This window comes from Camelus bactrianus, chromosome 4 (assembly GCF_048773025.1).
Source record: "Camelus bactrianus isolate YW-2024 breed Bactrian camel chromosome 4, ASM4877302v1, whole genome shotgun sequence".
In the NCBI taxonomy this organism is placed as follows: Eukaryota; Metazoa; Chordata; class Mammalia; order Artiodactyla; family Camelidae; genus Camelus; species Camelus bactrianus.
In genome coordinates, this window is record NC_133542.1 from 56,959,096 (window position 1) to 56,986,380 (window position 27,285).

General features: G+C 43.0%; 1 protein-coding gene across 5 annotated transcripts in view; it reads left to right on the forward strand.

Moving 5' to 3' along the window:
* The window catches only part of PALM2AKAP2 (PALM2 and AKAP2 fusion), a 448,665-nt gene that overhangs the window by 303,377 nt on the left and 118,003 nt on the right, over positions 1–27,285 (forward strand). For all 5 annotated transcript variants that reach the window (XM_074361972.1, XM_074361974.1, XM_074361975.1 and 2 more), the window contains one exon: positions 19,131–19,216. In XM_074361972.1, coding sequence (XP_074218073.1) covers positions 19,131–19,216 — 86 coding nt within the window. The remainder of the gene's footprint in view (positions 1–19,130; positions 19,217–27,285) is intronic.

Below are 27,285 nucleotides of genomic sequence, written 5' to 3' on the forward strand. Positions count from 1 at the left end.
CTTTGTCACCCCCAAAAGGGAACCACTTTCAGTAGATTTATATCAATGTGTTCCTATATGCAAATATAATAAAATTCAAAAATAATTTCCATTCCTCTCCCTTTTTCACATGAAAAGTCTGATACTACATACAGTATTTTGCACCTTTTATTTCTTTCACTTAACCTTTTCTGTTGAGTTGTCCATGTCAATACATATGAACTTATGCACGCACGCACACACACACACGCACGCACACACACACGCACGCACGCACGCACACAGCTTCATAACATTCCATTGTGTGGGTGCACCTTATTCCAACTTCCGACTCTGCCCATTTCACTGAGAGCATGCTGTAGGCTCTGATCTTTGGGGGCTCACCTGTGCCCTACAATGAATTTAGGGACCAGTCAAAACCCTGTGGTGTGACAGTCAGAGACCTGAGACCAGAAAGCACCCCTTGTCACTAGGAGACTCACAGTTTGACCCAAGGCTGGGCCCTCTGGTTGTGAGGGTCCTCCACAAGGTATTTCGGTTTAAACCTGTGAGTCTGCCTCATGGCATCGAGAAGGACCTTTATACAGAAAACGAGGATTGAGAGATGAACTTACTGCATACACCACCCTAATTTATGTCTTTTTTCCAATATCAAGAGGTGAGGAATCATTTAAGTAGAAATAATTCTGATGGGATACTAAAAATTCACCTAATGTGTATGTGACTATTTTTTGGAGCTAAATTCTCCATTCACTCTGAGATCCTTAATCATATATATATATATATATTTTTTTTAATTGGTGGGGGAGATAATTAGGTTTTTACTTATTTATTTATTTTTAATGGAGGTACTGGGGAGTGAACCCAGGACCTTGTGCATGCTAGGCACACACTCTACCACAGAGCTATACCCTCCTCTCAATCCTATATATTTTTAATAACACTATTTGGGGTGGCTAAAATAAATTAGTTGAGTGAAGTACATCGGTCTCTTAAACGGATCTTTAAGTAATAAATATATTCCTGAAAATCTCTTTATATGTGTAATTATTGCAAATTGAAAGTCTATTTCCATAGAAAACTGATCTTTTAAAGACAATACAAGATGGCTCATTCTAGAATTTACAAAAAATGTACGCTTTAAAACTTTGAATATTTGGTATATTAACTTTTTAGAAAGCAGGGCACAACTGTAGACTATTCCTGAATTAAACATTTGCTTTCTATAATGAGGTGAAATGTGTTTACGCTTTTTTTCCTCCATGTGAAATATGCTTAATTATCTTTTAAATTCTCTTGAGTTTTTTTTTTTTCTTATTCCACTGCACCCCTTTTAGTTAACCTGACATCTCTTTCACCTCCTTAAACTGGCTTCAAAGGTTAATACCTTCTCAAATTCAAAAGAAATTTGATTCCCACCCCAAGAATCCAGATATGAACACAATTCATCTTAAGCTACAGTTCAAAATAAAAAGAAAGCTAACATTTAATAACGCCTTGAAATAATGTGTTCCTTGAGTCAAAGTTCGAGAAATTGAATGACAGAAAGCTGTGTGAAAGCTCAGGGGGAAAGTGCATTTGATTAAATGCAATTAAATGTGTTTTCTTGAATTATTTTGCTGCAGTTCATAGCAAACTCCCCGGTGTTACAGTAACTTGCTTGCCCTTGATTTTCTGATCTGTCTTAATTTAGCTGCCAATGCTATGAATAACAGAACTCTGTTTCAGTGGTGACTCTTGAAAGAAGAATTCCAAAAAATAAAGATCTATAACTGCCTACTACAAAAATACTCCTATAACCTTTCCATCTGGTGCGAACTTGATTGGTTTCCTTGATGTCCAGTTTCTCCCGATTCAACGTTTTCTCTGATGTTCAGACACACACAGCTTTCTCAGTGCAACAGCCTCTCTGACTTAGATTTTCTATTTCCCTTGTGTTTGTGGCAATTAAAGCAAGCCTTAGGTTGTGCTTATGACATATTTTCAGAAATCCATTGTGTAAGAGATGGTGAACGTCTCCTATACAGTTTTTCCTGCGTCCTCTTTCCTTGCCACCTTGCAATCGTACCCTTTCTCTTCTTTGAAGTTTGTGTGTTTCGACATTTTTTGAAAAGATCTTTCATACCTTTGGGTTGTGGTAATTGGTGATTACATCAAGGGAGAAAGCTCCAAATCGCTTACATGGAATGACTTGTTCTAGAAGGATTTCCTAAAACACATGCCACTCCCCCTTCATAGACATCTCTCTACCATTTATTTTGTGCAGAAGTTTGGATTTGGGGTCTGATGCTGTCTCCTTTCTCATAAGCTTCAAAAATAAAGATTTCAATTGGAGGAATAACCGTAGACTCTCGTGAACATTCAACGATGTGATCATCACTGTGAAGTTGGATTTTCTTCTGATCTTTGCTAGAAGCCACGTGCATATTTATGTGGTTGGGATTGTGTTCCTATCTTTTTATATTCTGCTTTTTTTTTTCCGTAATGTGATTTTCATGTACATGTCTCTGCATTTTCTAGCATGGGATAAAAATTTCTAATCCTTTGGTCATTACTTTGGCATGTCTTCTCTAAAATGAATGATTATGTCAAAGAATACAAATAATCCAATAGCTTTCACTGCAAGTAACAGAAAATTTTATCTCAGGTGCCTTAAATAATAAGGAACCAATATACTGCATGTAATACTCCTATGATAGGACTGCCTACCTGGAGTGGTTTAATTTCACAACACAGTGACACCCTCCAGGGCTCAACTTACTTCCATATTTCTGTGCTGCCATCCTGAGGATGTCAGCTCTGTCATCCACCAGCTGTTCTCATGGTCACAAAATGGCTGCCACAGTCTAGACATCACCAGCCTTCATATATCTGAGAATGTTCAGGGGAGGAAGAGAGGGAAGTTTCTTTTATCCGTGTCTCTTTTAAAGAGCAAGAAAATATTTCCCAAAAGTTCCCTATCAGGCTGCTGTTTCATTGTTCATTCAGTGTTTTATTGGCAAGTGCCTTTCCTACATCAGGCTGGTTCCCTGGCAAGGAATAAAGGATTTCTAGGACTGATTTAGTGAAACATAGGGCCATGTGGAGGACAGCAGCTCACCTGGAGCGGATGTGTTCCATTCTACAGAGGAAGGATGGTTTCTGCTACCCTCCCCTTCTGTGCAGTCTGGATTAGAATACCAGCAGCCCACAAAGTTTAAGTGTGCTTTTCCCCGACAAAGCTAAGTTTCTATCACTTTTACTTCTTATTATAAATCTGAAAGGTACAATATAATAGAGCTTTAATGTATATTTCTTTAATGGTAAGCAAGGTATCTGCCATCTCTTTAGGATGAGTAAATCTGTTTTCCTTTCCTTTAGTGTTTCACGTCTGTTGAATTGGAAAACCCCAATCCAACCAATTTTATACAGTAATTGTGCAGGAGCATGTGCTACCACTCCTTATTTATGCACAATTTTTGAATCAGAGACCATATCTAAGTAAGTGTATATTGCTAAAGTCTTCCTTATAAGGTGTTAAAGTTTCAAAATAAGAAAAAGAGACTCACAGACATAGAAACTAAACTTATGGTTACCAAAGGGGAAAGGATGGGGAGGGATAAATTAGGGGTTTGGGATTGGCAGATACATGCCACTATACATAAAATAGATAAACAAACAAGGACCTACTGTGTAGCTCAGGAAACTACATTCAATATCTTGTAATAACCTATAATGAAGAATAATATGAAAAAGAATATATGTGTGTATAATTGAATCACTTTGCTGTACACCAGAAACTAACACAACATTGTAAATCAACTGTACTTCAATTTTTTTTTAAATTGGAAACAGAAAAAAAAAATAGAAAAAACAGGATGAAGAAGTGTGTTGGGAGGTAGTCACTGCCAAAGAATTCTAGGTACTTTGGGACTGAAGGGCAAACTGAGTCTGGAGTGAAAAGGACACCTTTTTGGCAAACTGCCAGGTGGCTTTCTATTCACAAATTCTCCCTTTATTCCAATATCAAGTTGTACCGTCTTATATATACACCCTTTAAAGGGGTGCTTACTCCTATCAGGGACAACATGGGCGAGGCAAAAGAGAATTCTGTCCTGCCCCAATCTTGACTGCCGTACGGTCATCTACCCAGAGAAATCCTGCAAGCTTCTCCTATTGCCAACCTCAGTCCATCCTTTCTTGTTCCATCTAAGTTGTAAGCTGCTGGAGGTGGCTGCCTCCTTCACCATTGGCCATGTGGGCACATAGATCATATTTCAAGCTGTCTCCAAAGATCCCCAGCCTAATCTAAACGCTGAACTGCCACTTCCGTTAATAACTGTTTCTCTGAACATCCACCCAAGGGGGAAAATATGGTTATTTCCAAAATTCCTCGTATACCAGGGTGGAAAGAATTTAGGGAGAAACAGACTACTTATGTTCACCGCTGCTTAACTGGTTGTTTCATGATGGTTTGGCTGAAGGAAGCTGGTGTGAAAATGCAGAGGACTGGCCCTCCGTGGGTTGGCACGGTGGACCAGCGCAGCGCATGCACATATTTCCTTATGGTGCCATCAAAGCACTTTCCGTAAGTGGCCCCAGTCTGACCCCAGACTGAAGATGGGCCCCGGGTGGTGTCCAGAACCAGCTCTTCCAATTCTTAGTCCAAGCTGCGAGAGCTGCCTTTAAAACAGCCCCAAAAGTTAACCCCCACCCCCATCAAAGCAAAAGTAAAGAAAGCTGGCGAATGAGGACAAAAGCAGCTTCCTTTTAGCCCAAGAGGCATCAGCAAGGCTACAAGTCCTTCGGGTGTGGGAGTGCAATCAGGAGTCAATGACGTTGCCAGAAACTGGTACATTTATCAGAACACCTGGCCTCTTTGTTTGCTGTGAGATCAGCATATGCCCAGAATCCTGTAATTCTGTGGTCATATTTTCACTCTCGGGGAAAAAACTAACAAGATGATGCTGAGAGGCTTTCTCTGCCTTCCAAATTTCGTCTCAAGCCTGAGTAACCTGTTTTCCATGAATATAGGGCTTTATCTTGGTTACTGGGTTCTTCTTCTAAATTAAGACCCAAGAGTATAGGCTCCCTGAGGGCAATTCCTCCTTTCTCAAGGTTCTAATTATGGCGGAGAGGGGAGGACCTGGCCCCAAAACATCCCTGCACCCCTGGCTGGGAAAAAAGCCAGGGCATTTTTGTTTATTTTTATTGAAGTATATTTGATTTACAATGTTGTGTTATTTATTTTCTTGTGTCCTGCAAAGTGATTCAGTGATTCTACATATACGTACATATTCTTTCCTATTATGGCTTATTACAAGATATTGAATATAGTTCCCTGTGCTATATAATAGGACCTTGTTACTTACCTATTTTATATATAGTAGTTTGTGTCCGCTAATCCCAAACTCCTAATTTATCCCTCCTTCCCTTTCCCCTTTGGTAACTGTAAGTTTGTTTTCTATGTCTGAGTCTGTTTCTGTTTCATAAATAAGTTCATTTGTGTCACATCTTAGATTCCACATATAAATGATATCACATGATATTTGTCTTTCTCTGTCTGACTTACTTCACTCAGTATGATAGTCTCTAGGTCCATCCATGTTACTGCAAATAGCATTATTTCATTCTTTTTTTATGGCTGAGTAGTATTCCATTATATCAGTATAGCACATCTTATTTATCCAGTCATCTGTTGATGGACATTTAGGTTGTTTCCACGTTTTGGCTATTGTAAATAGTGCTGCTATGAACATTGGGGTGCATGTATCTTTTCGAATTAGAGTTTTCTCCCTGGTATATGCCCAGGAGTGGGATTGCTATATCACATGGCAACTCTATTTTTAGTTTTTAAAGGAATCTCCATACTGGTTTCCATAGTAAAAGCCAGGGTATTTTTTAAATGCTACTTTTTGATAACCTTTTCTCTCTGTCTCATGGTTTTGCTTTTTCTTCTAACAACTTTTCACCATAGTGTTAACCATCACCATATTTTTTCAAACTTATGAATGAAAAGGTGTCACTTTATGGGATTCTCAGAAGTAGCAATTACCACCTTGAGCAGTGGGTTGTAGTCAACCCAAAGCCTTGTCAGCTCACATCTCGAAGAATACACTGAGGATGCCTTGAATCATGCAGGTGGTGGCCAATGAAGAAGTAGCCAGTGACTGGATGGCTTTCCCATACCAGGCTTTGAGAGGTACCAGGATGTGAGTGGCCTAGAAACGTAAATGAAGAGACATCTCAGTTGGGACATAATTGTAGTGTGGAATACTTGAAGGTTGTTTTGTAGAGGAAAGAACTGACACACGTTTGGCTCCCGAAGGCTGAGCCGGGGCCAGTAGTTGTAAAATTTTAGCTCAATATCAAGAAGTACATTCTCGCATAAAACTTGCTAAAAATGGCATGGGCTGTGTATTCGCTTCTTGAAGCTGGCATCACAAAATGCCACAGACTGGGTGGCTTACAACAAGCCTGTTTCTTTCTGGGTTGAAATGTATTCTCTCATGGTGTTGGAGGCCAGAAGTCCAAAGTCAAGGTGTTGTTAAGACTCTGCTCTCTCTGAAGTCTTTGGGAGTCAATCATTCCTTCCTCTCCCAGCTTCCAGTGGCCCCAGGCATTCCTTGGTTTGCAGGAGCACAACTCCTAGTCTCTGTCCCCATCTTTACGTGGCCTTCTTCTCTGTGGGTCTGTTTCTCTTCTTGTAAGGACATTGGTCACATTGGATTAGGGTCCACTCTAATGGCCTCATCCTAACTTGGTTATATCTGCAAAGACCCTATTTCATATATAAGGTCATATTGCGAGGGGGAGGGGGGTTAGGACGTCCACATATCTTTTGGGGAACACAGTTCAATCCGTAACAAGCTGCCTTTATGGGAGTGAGTCCTTTATCCATGAAAGTGTGTAAATAGCATCAGAGTGAGTTATCTTTCAAGATGCTTAAAGAGATGTAAGCATTAAATAGAGAATAAGACTGGACGATTTTGAGTATCTTTCCCTAACCATGGCATTTCCTAATACTGCTAGTCCTGTTGCAAAGGGCTCTGCTAAGTCCTGGGACCGCACTTGGTATGGTCTTGGTGAAATGTCTCATGCGCAGAAGCACAGTCCAGCTTCCAAATGGCATTCAAAGGAGCTACAGTCTTTACTTTTAATTCTTAAAGAACATCAGTAGCGATCCCTTTTTCCATCCCCTGCAGCTGCTTCTTTTTGGAGTCTCTGATTTAGTCAGCACTCTTTGAGTTGTACATGCCAGAATCCTAATTCAAAGTAGTTTCCCAAAAAAAGATTCCAGTTTCTCAAAAATCATAAAGTCCAGGAGTCGTTCTTTTGACTTGGACTCCATGTCACAGCTTGGCTTTCCTCTCTGCTGGCTTCATGTCGGGAAAGTTTTTTCCACATGTGGCCACCAGTACCCCAGGCTGTATCTCAGCAGTATAGCAAACTCATTGGGAAAGGTCCCCCTTTGCAGCGTTCTAAGGGGAGTCCCGGGGCTGGCTCTCATGGGGGCAACCTGTCCCCTTGGCATTTGTCATATGCTCATCCTAAACTCATCACTGGGACTCTGCTCACCTCCTGAGAAAGGAAGTTGAGAAACAGGTAACCCTACCTGAATCACACAGACTAGGCATGGAGATGTTAGCATCTCCAAAGGGAAACTGGGGTGCTATTAACATAATAAGAGGGAATCGGTGTTGGAGAGGACAAAGCAATAATGTCCACTAGGATTCCTTCATTGCTTCCCTCCAGCCACTGTTGTCTTTTGATAGATAGATAGATAGATAGATAGATAGATAGATAGATAGATAGATAGATATTAGGAAAATAACTAGGAAGAGACAAGCTGGAGAGGCAGGAGAAGAGGGAAGGGAAAACCAAAAGCACAAGACACAGATGCTAAGCTGCCTAGATTTTGCCTGTCTGTCCATCCATCCTTCCATCCATCCATCCATCTGTCCATCCATCCATTAATCTATCTGTTGATTGATTGATTGATCTATCTATTCATCCATCCATCTATTAATCTATCTATCTATCTATCTATCTATCTATCTATCTATCTATCTATCTATCTATCATCTATCTATCTATCTATCTAAAATCTAGGGTATGGGGGGAAGGTGTGTGTAGCTCCATGGTAGAGTGCATGCCTAGCATGTAGGAGGTCCTGGGTTCAATCCCTAGTATCTCCATTAAAGACATAAATAAACCTAATTACCCCCCCCAAAAAAAAGTAAAAATAAAATAAAATAAAATCTGGGGAACTCAGCATGTCTCTTGATTTTCCCATCTCTTTTCCTCCTGCCTCTCCAGCTCATCTCTTCCTACTTATTTCCCCAATTCCGACTTAAAAATGCTTAGCTACTGGCTGTCAAATACCAATCTCTCCTTTAAGGGCAAGGAGGGAAGAGAAGTGGAGCCAGCCAAGACCAGATTCCTCATAGCAGCTGAGGGGAGCAGGGGAGGGAGGAACTCACAGTAATAATTTTGTCCCCATCATATATCAAATCACCAGAGTGATCCTGTGTCATTTTGAGTTGTGGGTGCTTTAAAAATTTGCATCTGTGTCCAAGAAAGAAGTAGATAAATTTGCACATGATGGTGAAAGGAGACTTCAGGGTATAAATACTCTGATGCAGCGTTATGGATACATCTCAAAAGTCTGGTCAAGCTTTATCTGTGTTTTAGCTTCCAGACCTCTGCAGTGGATCGAGCCAAACTCCTAAATGGGTTTTTAAACTTGAGAAACATCAGGCTTGTTTGTTTCCAATAACACAAGCACTCCTGAACTGAAAACAACACAGGGTCATAAAACAATATAGTAATTAATTGATGTTTCTTCTGTCTGCCTTCAGCACACTCAGCCCCGCAGGGCAGTTCAGACTCACTCTCTTTAAACAAACCACCATGCATATGTGTGCTTGCGCGCGCGCACACACACACACACACACACACACACAGAGAGAGCCTGCTAAGAGCATTTAGCTTCCCGGCCGGGGGCTTTATTTAGCTTTGTCTCTGGAATCCATCTTGACCGCCTCCTGCTTCCCCATCCTGCATCACCAGTCCTGCTCCTCCTGACTCTCTGACCCTGAGGGGAGGCTCTGATCCCAAGCCCTGCCGTGGACCTGGTTTTGGGAGTTGCCTGCTGCTCCAAACCCATCAGCTGCCAGCCAAGGCTCTCCTGGTTCGTGCCCTGACCCTCTGTTACCCAAGTGGATTCATTGGCCAGGCTGCCTACACAGCAGAAATTGACAGTCTCACAGTTCTGGAGGCTGGAAGTCCAAGAGCAAGGTGTCAGCAGGTTTGGTTTCTTCTGAGACCCCTCTGCTTGGCTGGCAGTGACCACCTTCTCTGTGTGTCCTGACCAGCCTTCCTTGTGTGTGCATGCACCGCTGGTGTCCCTCTGTGTGTCCAAACAGCCTCTTCTTAGAAGAACACCAGTCGGACGGAATTAGGACCCACTTGGACAACCTCGTTGTCACTTAATCTCCTCTTTAAAAGCCTTATCTCCAAATACAGTCACATTCTAAGGAACTGGGGGTTAGGTCTCCAAAAGAGTGAATTTGTGGGGAGCAACAGACAGACTAGCTGATGCCCCACCTGCAGGCACAGTAATCTGCTAAAAAATGGGAACCAGAAATCCCCACGTGGCTGAAGTAATTTCTGCTTAAGAACTACGATAATTGGGCCCGAGGGGGGTAAGAAAGGGACCAAATCATCACCCGTATTTGTAGAAAAAAAAATGAAGTTAGCTGAGCAACCCAACAGAGGTGCTAATTATGGTCCCAACCACGTAAAGACTTGAGAAGCTTCGATTTAGACCCAGGTATCTGCCATTTCTCCCGGCAACACTGTTCTTTGCCACAATCTGTGTTGCTAAACATTCCTGGAAGCCATTTATTTAAAAGGGAAGCCACTAGGTCATCACAGAATAAAAATAATGATAATAACAATTAACTTTGATTGAGGCTTGCCCCCTACCTGGCACTGAGCTGGGCAGTTATTGGCGTCTTTAATCCACAGTAGAACCCTGGGAGGTTTCTCTCGCCATCCTGGTTGTGTAAATGAAGAGAATCAGGCTGGGAGTGGTGAAGGAATTTGCCGTGGTCACTGGCTTTCCTGCCAGTTTGTAAAAAGTTACTAACCAGCTTGGCCCAAGGCAGTTTTTTCAGTGGATGATTTACGTTCAGTCGACTTCAGAAAATCTTCTTCCAAAAAGAATTTGAAGTGGGATTTGTCCATGGCTCTTCTGAACTTCTTCATGAGGGACACTGAGGGAATGAAACTGGATTGGGATGGCAAACTCAGATGCCATTAAGGGCCAGACAGTTACAAGAGTGGAGACCGAGACCTCAGAGTGGGCAGATTTCATGTGTGAAGGTAATTAGATAGCTCTTGCCAGTTGGTGCTGTGTAGAATGATGGATACTGGGCCTAGCTTTGCCAAATCTTCCCATTTTTTTTTTCCAAGAGAAACTAGATGTTTGTTTGGATGATCGTGTAAATTCTCATGAATTTGTAAATATTGGCAACGAAGTCATTTAAAACAACAACAGAGCCTTGCAGACTAGACAGAGCATGCCTCCAGGCTAGAAAGGCCACCATGTGTAACTTCTGGGCTGTTGGTTACCCTGAGAACCTTTCTGAACTTTCCAGTGGATTCTTCTAAATATATTCTCCCCTGTATACTTCTGCTTGATTCAGGTGGGTGTTCTGAATGGCTGGGTGAACTCCCACGGGTCACCTGACACCACCCCAGTCCTCCCCTCCCCCAAGGGAAGGAGAGGAAACTCCAGCAGGATGCCCAGAGCTCAGGGCAGAAATGAGGCATCCTAGCCACCTAGCCAGGGAAGGCCTCATACAGCGAGAGACCAGGGCGTTGCTGGAAATCAGATTACCCAGAGAAAACCTCCTCCCAGACGGCCAGCCCCCTAAGGGCACGGACTAGGCCTTTCCATCTGGGTCTCTCCTGCCCAAGCACAGTGCCTAGCATATAGCAGACATGCAAGGAAGGAGGTCGAGGCGGGGAGGGAGGTGACCACAGTTACATTTCTGAAAAATAATGGTGGTGATGATCTGGAAGACAGAGCTGAGCTGGGAGACCTCTGAAAGCCTAAATTGGTGCCCTAGCAGTGGGGCTGGAGAGGATACATCAGACAGGAAAGGTGTGGCCCCAGCTTCCTCAAGTCTCCAAGGGCCACGCTCTCCACTGTACCTTCAGTCCATGGAACCCTTTTCACAGCCGAGAGAGGAAAGGTCACAGCACACCAGCTGGGTGTTTGATCCTCCAAAGAGCCCAGGGATCCTAAATAGCCCCTGTCACCACCTGCTGTTTTAATCATCAGTAGGTCAGTGCATTCCCCTTGCATGGGAACTGAATCCAAGATGATTGCTTGGGTTTTTATTTAATTTTATATCACCTGTTTAGGGGCTCAATATCAAATATCATTCCAGCCTAGTAAAATCAAGCCGGCAAAGCTAATAATTAGGATGTGGTGGAGACTATAACAAAATCTTTTATTGGCCTTGGGGAGGAGCCCCCAAAATGGTGATATCTGCAGATTAACTTGAGAGGAAACCGGGCTTTATAAGCTGTTAGTTCTCTAACCTCTGAGTAGGGAGCCTGTTTGTGAACAGCCCCTCGAGTTTGCTGCAGGCAGCCTGGATGCACAAAAAGGCTTTAATTTCTGAGGACTGGTCCGGGCAGACCAACACAAACCATTTTCAAAATTGGCTTGGGCCTCAAGGGTCTAGTAAAACTCGTTTTTAAACATGACTGTAACCCTTTTTTTGCTCTCATTTTTTGTGTATCTGGAGTCCGCTTCCCCCTTCATATACAGAAGGATGCTTAAAAATTCACCTTTGAGAGTACAGCAGGAGATGGAACAATCAGGTTCCCACCCACGTGTGTACATAAAAGCGTATGCATGTGTCGGGCAGGTCCATGTGTACTCATAACATCTCCGTCTCAAGGGGGTGTTCCTTCTCGCCCTTCTAACCTTGGGCACCTTCGTTAGTGGAAGTGATGAACAACAGCAGAGTGTGGCGTGAGCTTCTTCCAAATCCCAGATCTGCTCCTGATGTGTGTGTCTTGAGCAAATCAAATACCTCTCTAAAACTCATTTTTTACTATCTAGAAAATGAGGGTTAAAAATAATGCCTACTGGGTGGAGGGGCGGGTAGAGCTCAGTGGTAGAGAGCGTGCTTAGCACACACGAAGTCCTGGGTTCAATCCCTAGGACCTCCATTTTTAAATAAATAAATAAGTAAATAAACCTAATTACCCCTCTGCCCCCCAACCCCCCCCCAAAAAAAAGAAAGAAGGAAAGAAAAATAATAGTGCCCAGTTCATGGGGGTTTTGGACTGTTGTTACCCCTTCCTACCACCAGCCTGCAGGGAGAGTCAGGTGAAATCAGCAAACTGTTTTCCAGCCCAGGTGCTATTAAGTTTCCATTTCATCTTTCCTGCATGGTCGTCTCCCAGATCACCCAAAGTTTGTCGCAGGGTTTTATTGTGGGGTATCTAAACCCAAGGTGGAGCTCAGAGGCACTAGATGATTTTCTAGTCTTAATCCTTTTCCATCTTTCAAAAATTCTGCCGCGCAAGTCACCCTCTGCAGAACTAGATGTCTGTGAGACCCCGCAGGAGACTGCCTTGGAGCTCTTCCTGCAAGAAATGAGAACTGCCCCATCCTCGTTGCCACAGAGAGGCCCTATAAACCCCTAGTAAGTGTTTGCTGAATTGCACTGGGTTGGGTTCAGTGCCAGCCCTGGTGACATCTCTCTCCAGGAGCCCCACATAAAGCCTCTATTTGATCTGCCCACTGGGAGCTCAGAAGCCACCTTGAGTGGGAACCTCCAGGAAGAAAACTTCCCCTCTGTGAACTTCGTGTTTTTCAATATCTCCTCAAGCTTCCTGTTCCCCTATCTCTGAAAACAAAACAAATACTAATCTTTTGGGTGGAAGGAGGCTCTTTGGAGTAGTAGTAAAGTGTTCTGGTTAAGAAGACAACGTCTAAGTTCAGAGTGTTTGGATTAAATATTGGTTCCATCACTTGCTAGTTCAGTGTTAATTTTTTAAGCCTCAGTTTTCTCCTCTGTGAAATGGGGATAATACTGCTCTTGCGTCATGTAGCTGTATTGTGTGAGGACTAAATGAGATGATACCCGTGAAGACCTAGTCCTCCACCCACAGTGCGTCCCCCGTACAGTTTAGCCGTCGTGACCAGCGTTACCATAGCCATGTTGGTGGGGAGAGGAGTAGGGTGGAGAAGTCGTGAGGGCACACTTGGCAAGACATAAAGGTTTTTCTTTGAGTGTCTTTGAGCTTCCTGAACATCTCCCCCTGAGAGACAGCCGGGTAAGCTTCCTCACTCAGGGAGGCATAGGTGGGGGAGGGTGTCCAACAACCTAGGGGTGAGTTTGAGGAAAATGACTCTTTGTCCGAATAGTGGCCCTTTCTTTTTCCCAGTGAGCTCTCCTCAGGGAGAGAAACCAAGAGAAGGGGGACTGCCCCTCCCACCATAGCTTCTAGGGGCCCCTGAACCAGGCTCTTAATCTGTCCCAAGAAGAGAAAGCGGAGCCCATGAACAAGGATGCGCCACCACCTGGAGTGGGGTGAGCTGGGGCGGGTTACATCCTGCCCTGCTCTTCCAAGCGCCTGGGCGGGGCTGCCCTTCTAGAGGAAGCAGGTCCCATCTGTTTATCCTTGGGTGGGGTTTCCCAAAGCCAAGTGTTTAGAGGCAAATCATTGTTCTGAAGTTCCGTTAAGTTTTAATGACCACCACACTGAGAACTCCTCCAAGCACAAAGTGAGATTTTTATCAAACTCAAAGGGAGCCAAAGGCGATTGAAAGGGAGGAGAAGTATCTGGCCAGGTCTCAATTCCAAGACTTGAATGAAAAGGAGAGCCAAGACGCAGTGGGACCCAGGCCCTGACCCCATTCTTTTCACTGTGATCCAGCAAGGTGATTTCACAATGGGTCTCTCTTTTGTCAGTAAAATGGGGTCGATATAATTTGGGCCCCAGGAAGAAATCAGGCAGTCTTGTCTCTGTCGGCCCCAACTTAGCAGCTGCTTTCTGTGGGCCCTTGACACGTGCTCTGCCATCTCAGGTCCTTGGTTTTCTCATGAAACATGAGAGCCTAGGCTCTCGACTTCCATGATGTTCTGTAGCTGTCTAGGTCAGTGGCCTGATGAAGGCTGAGGCAGAGATGTGATGAAGAGACAAGCCATGGGGGATGAGAAGGTTGGAAGCACTGAGAAGGCTCCACCAAGATGCCAGCAAACAAAAGGTACTCTCCCAGCCCAGCTGTCCAGGTCCCTCCACTGGGTCCTCTGTTCTTTACTTCAGCCAGGCCTTGTAGGGCATCACTGGGATCTTTTCCCCCCAGCTCTTCTTAAGATGGTCCATTCCAGCTGCCCAAGCTGGACCTTGTGAGGCGGTGAGGAAGGTGACCCGGAGATGGCTTTGTGACGGCTGAGGGGCATGCATCAGGTGACACTGAGAGGACCTTCTGTCCTAATGAGAAAGCAGCTGAGGCAGCCTCAAGGCCCCTCCCAACTCCAGTCAGTTGCGGAGATATTTACTGAGCTCCCACGATGCTCCAGCCCTCGCTGCCCTGACGGGGGTATGAAGTGGGGGTGGGGTTGGGGCTGGTGAAGGGACAGTCCTGTCTTCAGGGCACACAGGTTCTCACCACCCAGACGTTTTCTGTCCAGTGACTGCCCCTCCAGTGGTTCCTGTCTCTGGGTTTGCTGGCAAGTGACTAGAGCCACCAAGTCTTGCCTGGCTCTGGAGAACAGGACCCATCGATCTGCTGCTTAAGAGTGTAGAGCAAATCAGCTCAGAAGTGGGACTGTTACTGTGACCCACCCAGGCCCTGGGACTCTTTGCTCAACAGAAATTGTTACGAGGCCAGACAAGAACTGCAGGCAAGGCTTTCTGGGGGCTCGTGGTACGGCGTGAGGGAGCGAAAACAAGAAACAGGGGCCCTTGCTCGCTCCCCAAGAGGAGCCTCTTGGGTCCTTCAGTGGGGTGATAACCAGGGGTGGGCCCACGGGTTGGGCAGGAAGCATGGTTTAGGCGGTCTTCCCACCCTCTCGGGGGTACCGTGTGCAGGGGTCACGCTCAGCACCCTGTGCTTCTCCGGGCACCTCAGAAATGGCGTTTGGTTTGTGGCCTTTCTGTACCCCATTGTTCCTCATTGCCCCAAGGGCGCCTGCGTGCAGTTATTTTTCGTCCCTTATAGTTTCTTTATATTCCGTTGCTGGGGGAGACGTCGGTCCAGGTGCAAGCACTCCAGTGAAGGGACCCAGGTCCCAGCCTATCAGTGCCTCCGCACCCTTTCTTTTGTGTTCGTCTTTTCTCCTTTGAGCACTCTCTGCTTTACCCGGGCCCCATCCTGAGGTTCCCATCCCCCAAGCCTGGCTGCCCCAAACCAACACTTCTCATTTAATAGATAGACACCGCGGGAGACTCACTGGCTATCGGGCCCACTCCCTGCCTTCAAGGGCTTACAAGCTGGTTGATAAGGGCCCTCAAGGCAGCGCTGATGAGCAAATGCCATCAGACAGACACCCTGGAGGGCTTGCCCTGCTCGGGCCCAGTAAGTGGGGCTAATGACCGGGGCTGTGAGTTCACAGCGGAGGGAGGAGGTGGGGATGTCACTCTAGGGCTAAGACCAAAGGAGCTGGCTCTGGAAGGCAGGGCTGAGTCCCGGCATCACCTGTGCATTTAACTTATACGAATTCAAGTGTCTCTTCCTAACTAAAATAATGAGAGAAAGAGAGAAGTGAAACAGAAATTGTAAAAGTGTCAGTGATTCTGCCCACCATTCCAATCTATGTGCACGTCCTCTTGTGATGGACCCTTCTGGTTGCCTGTGCGACAGCCATCATCAGTGTCTCCCCTTCTTTTTTTGCCAGCAAAGATTCTGTTTTGTTCCTCTGTTCATCCTCTGGGTGGCTATGTGCTCAGAGAAAGAAGGCTGAGACCCTCACCAACCGAGGGGGTGAATCTTGACTGACCAGCTCCAAGCCAGTTTTGATCATTCCATTCCCGTTTCCCATGACTGGTCTAGGAATAGGCTTGTGCTTCGTTCCTTACAAGTGAGACTTTGGAGGCTGGTGTGTAGGGTACTTTTGTGGAAGGCACATTTACCCGTCCCTTCTTCTGCTTCTCGATGTTTTTATGACACGTGGAACTGCTGTGTCTATCTTGGGACCACAGAGGAAAGTCAGAGAATTGCAAAGAGGTCAAACTGAGGCCACGATGCCATGGAGCCATTGAATTAACCACCTCTGGTGCCAAGCTACTGTGGGTCTTCTTGTTACATGAGCCAGTCAATCCTCTGGTGTTTAAGCTTCTTTTAAATAGGCTTTGTATTACCTTTGGTTAAAAGCACTCTGAATCATACACCTTGGGCGGGGGGTGGGTATAGCTCAGTGGTAGAGCACATGCTTAGCATGCACAAAGTCCTGGGTTCAATCCCCAGTACCTCCATTAAAAAGAGTTAAAAAAAAAATCATACACCCTAGTTTGAGGATAACAAGGGAGATGTTAATCTGCTGTTCCTGACATCTGTCTCAGCTCCTTGTATCTCTGAGCATCTCCAAACATTGAGAAACTCTGAAGTTTCAAGATCTGTAAGTTTTTGTACAACATAATCCTTAGTACAAGCCAGAGCATCATCTGGTACTTAACAAGAGAAACAGTCTGTTCCAAAGCTGGAACAAAAGTGTCTCTGTTGGACTTTCTGAAGTCTGGTGCTACATTGAACTGTATAGGAGATTTAAAGAATTTTCAAGGGCAGTTTTGACCATTGCAGGTGTGTGTATCTTTTGTCTTTAGAGCCTAAATCCTTCATGAGATGCAACTGACCTGTGCAATCAGCACTGGGCACAGTGGAATAGAGTGGCCCCCAAGTATGGGCCATTAAAACCTGGTTGAAGAGACGGTGTTTAAATGGTAGGTTTATTTAAAGGATAGAACACAGATTTGTCTAAAGAACTCTCTCTAATGGGAACTGGAGGTTGATGGGGGAGAGGCTCCTTTTTTTTCCTAAGGCTGTTATGTAATAAACAGCCCCAATTCTGTGGCTTAAAAAAATAAAGATTTAGTTCTCACTCATCTTACTTGGCCACTGTGGGTTGGCTGTGTCTGCGCTCTGCGTTACCCTCGGGCTAACAGAATCGCCACTCTCTGTATTCTCCGTGCTGGAGGGGAGGGGTGCTCTGGAGGGTCCTGCACCAGCAGTTAGATGCTTCAGCCTGGAAGTGACAGATGCCACTGCTGCCCACACCCAGCAGCCAGAACGAGTCACACAACCTCACCGACTCTAAAGCGGCTGGGAAATAAAGCCATGTTATGTGTCCACAAGAGGAAGGAACTGGGAGTATTTGATGAACAGAATTAATGACCACCACAGCCACCCACTTTGTCCAGTGATCTATCTAAAATCAGTGTGGACTGATGGGCCAGAGCAAAGCTTCACTCTCTCGCACATTAAGAGTCTGTGCTGACTTGTCTTTCCCTGTTTCTTACTCTGCTTCCACCTTGTGATGGATGGTGATTCCAGAGGGTCTGGGTACACCCTCCTGGGCAGTCATGTAATTACAAACAGTTCTTATTTCACTACCTGATTTGTCCAGTTGATCCTTAGAAAAATGCTGGAGTATAACCGTCTTTCCTGGACACGTTTCTGGTTTCTTGGTTTAGCATGGAGGCTGGTAAAGCACGTCTCTTGAGCCAAATCTGGCCCAGTGCCTGTTTTTGTAAATAAAGTTTTATTGGAACCCGGCCATGTTCATTTGTTTATATGCTGTCTGCGGCTGCTTTCTGTCTTCAGTGGCAACTTCAGATGCTGCAACAGAAGTAGTGTGACCACAAAGCCTAAAATATTTACTGTGTGGTAAATAGAAAAAGTGTGATTTAACATAATACTAGACAGTTGAAATTTAGAATTTGGGTGATTCACACAGGCCTGCCATGAATATTGCCCTTGAGTTATCCTTAGGGAGAATTATGCAAGGAAATCGATAATACAAATTAATATTACACAGACAATTTTAGCCTATTTAGGAAAACAATCTTTTCAATGCTTTGGGCTATGAGCATTCATACCCAGTAGGCAGTTATACCAGTAATAACATTTGTATCTGCTAATTAAAGTGGACCCTGAGAAACTCTACGAAGTATTTCTTTTTTAGCTTTAAGATGACTTTATTTTCAATATTGTCTGAAAAAATATATTAGTCATTGCTTCAAACTTTTCACTATTATAGACCATTCCACCTCCATTCACGCACATAAGTGCCTCTAAATTAGTGTCGTTTTACTGTATTGTGTTCCTGGGGATTTCCAAACCCCAGGCCCTTGGTCTATTTTTTGAGGTTAGAAAGAGCAAAATCTTGTATCTTGCCGGATGTCCACTCTTGGAGACTGTCTGACAGTTTGAGAAAAAAGGAACTAACATGTATTAAGATTCGGGGAGAAAGTGTTGATAGATTTTTTTAAATATTTTATTTATTTATTTGTTGTTGCATTATGTAATTATTTTATTTTGGCAGGGGCGAGGGAGGTAATTAGATTTATTTATTTTTAGAGGAGGTACTGGGGATTGAACCCAGAACCTCATGCATGCTAAGCATGTGCTCTACCACTTGAGCTATACCCTCACCCCTATAGATTTTAAAAGTGGGTGTAAACTCTCAGTTATTTCCAGAAAGTGTATGGAGTCTAGGACAGTGAATAATCTGGAGTCATTTCTACTGGGTGTTGAATTAGATTCAGATGAGCATGCTTCTGTGTTATGGGAGCCAGTTTAAGCCCCAAATAAGACCTTAGTATGAGGCCTGGATTCTGGAGGAGTTTATTCCAACCGTCTCTACTCTGGACTAGGAAGAGCATTGTCTGTAAGATACAAGATTTAGACAATGACTCCAAACTTGGAGATTAGGTTAAAAAAAAAAAAAATACAAGGTGCTGACTGACCACACTTCCAAAAGGAAGTTCCTGGTAACTGCCAGGCAGGTAAATGATGGATAATCATCAGTGTCCTTTGCAAGTCACATGGGATTGGACTCTGTGAAAGGACAGTTAGGGGTCTCTTTGTGCCGGCTGAATGCACTTGGCTCATAGCACTGCTTTGGGTTTTTTTTCAGGAGTCGGGTGGGAGAGTGTGCTGCTAACAAGAAATGAGGTAGCATCGGAAGCCACAGAAACACCCAGCGCAGACATGACTATCAAGGTAAGAGAGACTTTCCCTACTGTGAGTTTCCAAGTGCATCCCTTGATGGAGGAGAGCCTCTGGCAGACTTCGGGGGACAGAATGAGCACAGCCCCTCACGCTGCTGGGGCTCTCTCTCTATTCACTGAAGTCAACTAGAGTAAGACTCCCTGAAATTCAGGATGGGGACTAGGAAACCACCTGCAAACTAGCATCCAAGACTTGTGATTTCCAGTGGACCGGTTGCAGGGTCTTCAGTGAACAGCGACATGTAGATGGTCTTTGAGCACTAACCCCATCGGGACAGTGAAGCAAATCTGAAAATTCTCGAGCTGAGAAACCAGGCCCCACTGTGCATTGTGAAGAAAGGTCAGAGAGGCATAAAGTAGCTTTGATCTGGACTCCAGATTTCCACTGATGTCAGCGGGGAGGCAGCACATGGCCCCCTCCAGCTGGAACGCTAATGGCCGAAGGTTTACAAAATGAGTCATCTGGAAATCAACCTAATTACCACTGTTCAGATTAAATGCATAAATTTGTAATCATTGCCTAGATTAAGGAGTCTGTAGCAAAACATGTCAGACTCAACTACTTCCCTTCTCTTGCTGGAATAGATACAAAGGAACAGTCCTTCTCTCTTGGAATTCTGTTTATGTTTCAATTAACAAAGGCTGGGTGTAGGAGGGCTTTCCAATATTTTTGCTTGACTGATCAGAATTTAAATAGATGCCACTTACAAATTTTTCTTTGAAAAACAGAAACTAATATCCTTTTTTATACTGAGATATAACCAGAGAGATTTCCCTCTTGGATTTGTTAGTAGAGGTTGTATAAAAGAATATACAGGATGAATTTATTCAAGCTTTCCTTTGTCATGTGGTGGCTAAACTTCACGCCATCTATATTAAAAATGTTAGAGGAAGCAAACAAAACTACCACAGTGACATTTATTAAAAGATGGGAAAGTAGCCTGATTGGTCAAAAAAGTCAACTAATTGAAATAACAATTATCCAGCGCTGAAAATTTGTTTGCCTGTAATTACATTTAGCAGAATTTGCAGAATGATAATATATATTGCAATGATGTGTTGGTGTTGCATTGGCTATTAATGCAAAGACTGAGAAGTCTGGTAAATCTTTGACCACATTGGGTAGAGAGGAGTGGATACTGGTGGTAAAACTTGATGGATTCAGATGTGCTGTTTTGGAATTTGTCATCATTTTAGGAATTCGTTTCTAAGATTTGTTGCTAGTGTCGCTTCAGAGTTTGTTATATAAAAGCAAATGGCATATTCTGGTAGAAACAAGTCTTGCCCACGTCCCATTTTATAAGGTGTTTAATCAGTGTGCTCCTCCTTGGTACCAGGATCCTTTTTTTCCTAATAATTGAAATACAGTTGATTCACAATGTTGTGTTTCTAATCTATAGCATAGTGATTCAGTTATACATGTACTTTGAAAAATCTTTTCCCTTGTAGGTTATTACAAGATATTGAATATAGTTCCCTGTGCTATTCAGTAGGAACTTGTTGTTTACTTATTTTATATATAGCAGTTTGTATCTGCCAATCACAAATCCTAATTTATTCCTTCCCCCTACTTTCCTCTCTGGTGACCATAAGTTTGTTTTCTATGTCTATAAGTCTGTTTCTGTTTTGTAAATAAGTTCATTTGTTCATTTTTTAGATCCCACATATAAGTGATAGCACATGGTATTTGTCTTTCTCTTTCCGAGTGACTTCACTTAGTATGATGACCTCTAGGTCCATCCATGTTGCTGCAAATGGTATTTTTCATTCTTTTTTATGGCTGAGTAATATTCCTGTGTGTGTGTGTGTGTGTGTGTGTGTGTGTGTGTGTGTGTGTGTATACCACAACTCCTTTATTCAGTCATCTGTCAATGGACATTTAGGTTGCTTCCATGTCTTGGCGATTGGCTATTGTAAATAGTGCTGCTATGAACGTTGGGGTGCATTTTTTTTTTGAATTAGACCTTTCTCCAGGTATATGCCCAAGTGTGGGATTGCTGGTACCAGGATCTTGACTGAAGTTTTATTTGGGTCTACCCAATTTTGATGTCATTCTCAACCTCTCTTCCTGTCTTCTTTTAATGAATGCCTGGGAAAGTCTTATAAGAACAGGATTTTTAATTCACAAGAACTGAACCCATGCAGAATAATGAACACCATACACTGTAAAAAGTTAAGCAAAATACAAATATGTCTAATACACCAATAGATTCCTACAAATATTATTAAGTTTCTCTATTAGTACCAGTCTCTTCTCAATAAAGGACTTGTGAAACCTCTGGGTGGGTGTAATTTAGGGAAATGCTTCTGTTTTGATCTTCTCCTTTGGATTTCCTAATTATGCAGCAATTATCCATTTTTCTCCTTCTGTATCATGCTGTTACCCGCCCTACACTGCTTTACATATCCATCCTGCCCTTGTGTCTGTCTTCAAGTCTTATTCGTGTGTGTTTGTCTATAAGTGCCTGATGTTCATTAATTAACAGCAGATTGCTCATCACATATTCATGTTTCCTCAGCTGTTCCTGTTTCCAATAGCTACTTCTCATATCCAGGCAATATCAGTTATTCCTGCTTTTTGCCCTGGGAAAACCAAATATTCTGTTAAAACATGATTAACAATGAAACTTGAGCCATTGACATTTCCCAAGGGGAATAGCAGCAGAAATCACTAAAACAGTTTGGTTTCCTCCATGTTACTCTTCTTGCGATAGGACGTACCTGCCTTTGTGCTTCGAAATTTTCTTTCTGAAAAAGGCCCAAAACTCTTGGTGAGGTCAAAATTGTCTGCGTGTGGTTTTGTCTGCTAGCTGTAGCCTTTTAATACCATGTCTTATTTTGAAATGACGAAGTCATGCTTCTAAAATTATACATGACTCAAACAAGTGAATTCATTCATAAACAAACTTCTGTCATTCTGAGGGATGCTGAGCTAAGAGCGTTTATATTAAAAACACTCTCTAGATACACTGATGTAGGTGGGAGCATCATATGCACCTGCTCAATGATTTTAAATCACTCAGTGTAGCAGGTTGAATTGTGAACCCCTTCCTTCCCCCCAAAACCACAGGTTCATGTGTTAAACCCTGGTACCTGTGACTGTGACCTTATTTAGGAAAAAGGGTCTTTGCAGATGCATATTAGATGCGATTGTCTTGGGTTAACCAGGGAGGCCCTAAGTCCAATGATACCCGTCATTATAAGAGACAGAAGTACAGGAAACACTGAGAAGAAGGCCGTGAGAAATGGCAGAGGCAAAGACTGGAGTTACATGCAGCCCAAGCCAAAGGACAGCTGGAGCCACCACAAGCTGGAGGAGGCAAGGACGGCTTCTCCCCTAGAGCGTTCGGAGGGAGCACGGCCCTGCCAACACCTCAGTTTTGGATTTCTGGCCTCTAAAATTGTGAGAGAATACACTTCTACTGTTGTAAGCCACCCAGTTTATGGTAATTGTTTACAGCAGCCCTTGGAAACCAATATGCTCAGATCCACCCAAGAATTGTAGCTACTTTTCTCGAGTGCCAATACCAGAGAGGCTGAAAGCCAATATTATACACATCCATCACAATTTTCTCATAACGCTATGCTCACCCTTTACAAATTGTTTTTACTTGTTCTTGTTTTGAAAGAATCACTAACCCTTTTCAGCCTGAATCACCATTCACTAGAAAAAAGGGTAGTTGTCTTTTGGAATAACTTCTATATTATATTTTAATCTGTTTTGCTGCTTGTCTAGACATCAGTTTTTTTTTTAAGGCTTGGATGAATGTTTTCTAAAACTTGCCTGACCATGAGACTCAGCTGCAGCAGTGTTGAAAGAAAGAAAGAAAGAGAGAGAGAAAGAAAGAAAGGAGGGAGGGAGGAAAGAAAGAAAGGAAGGAAGGAAGGAAGGAAGAAAGAAAAGGGAAGAGAAGAAAAGAAAAGAAGGAAAGAAAGAAAGAAGAAAAACATATATACAGTTTCCCAGGCTTCTTTAAAATTCAGATCCAGAAGATCTGGGTTTGAGAACTAGCATTTTTTTTTTTTTAAATGTACAGAGAAGCTTCATTGGGGGAGTGGTTGCGGGAGGAGTGGGAGTCAGTCTGCCTTCAGGTGACAACTAGCATTTTTAACAAGTGCCCAGGGGATCTGGGGTGTCAGTTTGGGAAAACGGTGTCGAGCGTACCGCTAAAGCAGTATTGGGTGTGGCCCTGTGAGCCCTGCCGCTGCTTCTGGCTCTCTCATTGTCCTCGAGAAAGGGCATAGGGACTTCCTGTTCAAAACCCTTTTGTTCTATTCCTTTTGAACCCTGACTAAGGCTCAGCTGTCTGCCCCTGGCATTCCAGACTTCCTCACTCAGATTGCAGTTTCATTTCTAGCCCTGTCTTCCACCGTATCTCTCTCTCTGGACCCATTCTTGCTCTCTGCAGCCAGCCAACTTGTAGCTAGAGTGATCTTTTAAAAAGGCCACTCTTGCGGGGAGGGTATAGCTCAGTGGTATAGTGCATATTTAGCATGCTCAAGGTCCTGGGTTCAGTCCTGGTACCTACATTAAAAAGAAGAAGGAAGAGGAAGAGGAGGAGAAGAAAACAGCAGCAACAGCAAAAAACTAAAACTAAAAAGAGTATATTTGAGCAAGCAAAAACCCATTTTATAGAGAAAGGATGGGAGCAATGAAAGGAACCTATTCAATTGGCTGTAATAACATAAAGCTTTAGCGGTTCTTTGTGATCGGTTGTCCTTGGCATCCTGATAACCTTGAGGCGTTTACAGGCTTAGATTTTGGTTCGCTGAGGTGGGCACTCTGGCAGTAGAGCCCCCTCAGCCTAATGGCCTTCTTGTTTAGTTAAATTTAACCACATACACAATATTTTTCACTTGCGCTTAGGCAAGAAACAGGGCGGGTACCAGTTAGGCAAGTTGGGGGTTCTGGCTGTAAAACCGTTTGAAAGGGGCACATTTCCTAACCGAGGACATGGGAAAACCACATCAGAAGAGGATGCTGCTTCTCTGTATGTGACACTTACTGCTGGGAGCGGGATTGTTCTCCTGGAAGGTCAGATGTTCTCTGTTACAAAAGGGGAAAAGCATTTAGACTCTTCCAGTGGTGAACAGAGGCCCTGGGTTACAGCTTTCTTTGGAAGTTGCTTCTAAAAAAGCCATTCTGCTGAGGGCCTCCTGTTGCCAGCAGTGCTGACCAGTTGTCCTTTGTATTTGCTGATGACGAGTGTTCACACAGGAGCTCTAGACAAAAAGATACCTTTGGGACCAGAAGTCCTTTCTACATTGGGTACATTCAGAAAGATTGTTCTAAATTTGCCTGGGTTGCCAAAGGATCTATTTTATTGCAGACTTTTTTTTTTTAAGTCTTTGAAACTATTTATAGTAGTGAATCTCAGAGGAGGCTGGTTGTGGGGAAGGGGAGGCTACATACTAAGACTATGTGGCTCAATGTTCACCATATCCCATCTTCCAGATTCCCTGTCTTGAAATTAAAAATATATATATACATCTTGCATTATTACAAAGAATTGGGTGTGAAAGGCCCTGATATGCCCTGTAATCTGGCATCAGTGTTGGTTATTTTTATTCCTATTTGTCAAATAAAATGAACATCAAATTAATGAAGTCACAGCCATTGATGGCTCCACTTATATATGTACAGATGAGGAATATTCTGGCAAATGAAAGATCTCAGGTGCCTTCGTCTCTGCCATTTGATTTCTTCACCATGTTCTCTTGCTGACAATAATAGCTAATATTGATTGAGAATTTGCTATAAGCTGAGTACTATGATAGGCCGTTACCTGTATCATCTCATATGGTCCTAGAAAGGGCTCTGCAAAGGAGGAACTGCGATAAATCCCATTTTACAGATGTGGTGACTGTCACTCAGTAAAGTTAAGTAACTTATCTGAGATCTCAAAGTGAGCCCATGTGGAAAGACACTTTATAACCTCTCTATTTGGGTATTGATGAATGCAAAGTAATTTTCCTATCAGCTAAAGCAGAGTAGCTCCAAGGAGGGGCAGGAGTAGATTTGCCAGATAACATACTGGACACTCAGTTAAATTTGAATTTTAGACAAACAATGAATAGTTTTCTAGTATTGGTATGTCCCAAATATTGCATAAGATGTACTAAGAAATTGTTTATTGGTTACCAAAATTTAAAGTTAACTGGCCATCCTGTATTTTGATTTGCTAAGTCTGGCAGCCCTAGGCAGGAGGGGTGTTGCAAAGGAGGTAAAGGAAAGAGCCTAATGCATATGATTATTGTGGTTTGGGATTATTTATGGGTTTGTATTTTTTTAAACTATGACTTTATTCATTTCAGGATGAATTATTAATAAATTAATTATTAATAATACTATTTAATAATAAATTAATTAATACAATTAAATCATTAATAATTGAATTATTAAAATTAATTTATATAATTAATAAATGTACTATATTAGCTTTAAATCAGACAGATATGCAATTTCAGTTTACATAATTTACAGTGTATTGATAACCTGTCAATAGATCTCTCCTGATACACTTTTTTTCCCCATAAATAAAGGTTTCCGAACCTGACCCATGCCAAGATCTGTACCTCACTGGTTTCTCTAAGAAGTGAAACTATGGGAAATTCTCTCCCTGGTTTGTCAGTTTCTCTGATAGTGATTTATTTTCTGCAGGTAGCTTCATCATCCCGAGTTTTAAAACGTTGATGAAATATTCTTGTGCTTTTATCAACTCTATTGCTTGGTAAACTTGCCCTGTCTCTGGGTGGTCACCTCCTGAAATAGATGACACTGGCCTGGACATTCCCAGCAAAAGTTCGGACACATTCACAAATATTTCCTGAGTACGCCAGTGCATTTCCTCCGATGCACATTTCTAACGTTCCAGCAGTGAGAGCAACTAATGATGTCAAAGCTCTAGAATAATCTCTGTCCTGTAAGTCATAGCCCTTTTGGGGATAAGATTGTCTTCTAATGAATGATCTGCCCTGATCTAATTAGCTTTGGAGCAGGGCTCATTTGTGATTATCAAAGCCTGTGACTTCCCACACAACTCAAGCAAGCAAACCAAATGCAGAACCCAGTGGCAGAAACCATCAGTCTTGGTGCTCTTGGAAGGTTGCCAACTGGTTCCCATGAGGCGAGAATTTGCCTATCCAGTTAATTTATGAATAAATTATCATTAATGTCTGGGAGGGTTTGGAACGGTCATAAGTTATTTATGGAAAACAAATTATTCACGTGGCAGTTTACAATAGGCTTTGTCCTTCTGAAACAAGGCCGGGATCACAGAGGTCTCATAAATCTTTAGTAGAAAATCTCAGGAAATATCTGTTAGATTCATAGGCAGAAAGATCTTGCTTCATTATAAGCACTTAAGATAGTTTAAGTGAGTATCTAGTGTTCCTCTCAGTAAATTATCAAATGCCTTCCTTTTCCGTGTCTTTCTTCTACCCATCCTCCAATGGCATTCCTCGTTGCCTTTTGTCTGTTGCAATGAGAACAAGTAGTTAACATGGAAAAAATCATGACACACATGTAAGTTGTATGTAAAAAGACAAAACGAGCTCAGACAGGATGATTGCTTCATTGGCTGGGAGAACTGGCTGCAAAATGCTAAGAGATGTACACACCAGGGTTTGGGCTGTTGTGATGTCATTTGAGCCTAGCACGGTTGCAACAGTTGCTCCTTCTTCAGAAATGAGCCAGTGGAGATGGGACATTTATTTGAGCTCAACATTACCGTGTGTATTTCTGAAAAGAAACAGATACCAGCAGGTACAATCTCCACTCCCTCTCTCGAAGGGATCTGGGCTAGAAGGTGGGGTAATGGATCAATCATGATGTTCTCCATATGCTCAGAGACTGGGAGTTTTGATCTCTAATATGATGGATTTCGTAGTGAATTTCAGTTTAGAAAAATGAATAAGGAGAATAACAGCTGACATTTATTGAGAATTTTCCGTGTGTCAGGCATTGCCCAATTGCTTAGAGTATATATCGTTTAATTCTTACAGCAACCCTATCAGTTGGGGACCATGAGTATCTCCAATTTACAGAAAAAGAAGAGGTAC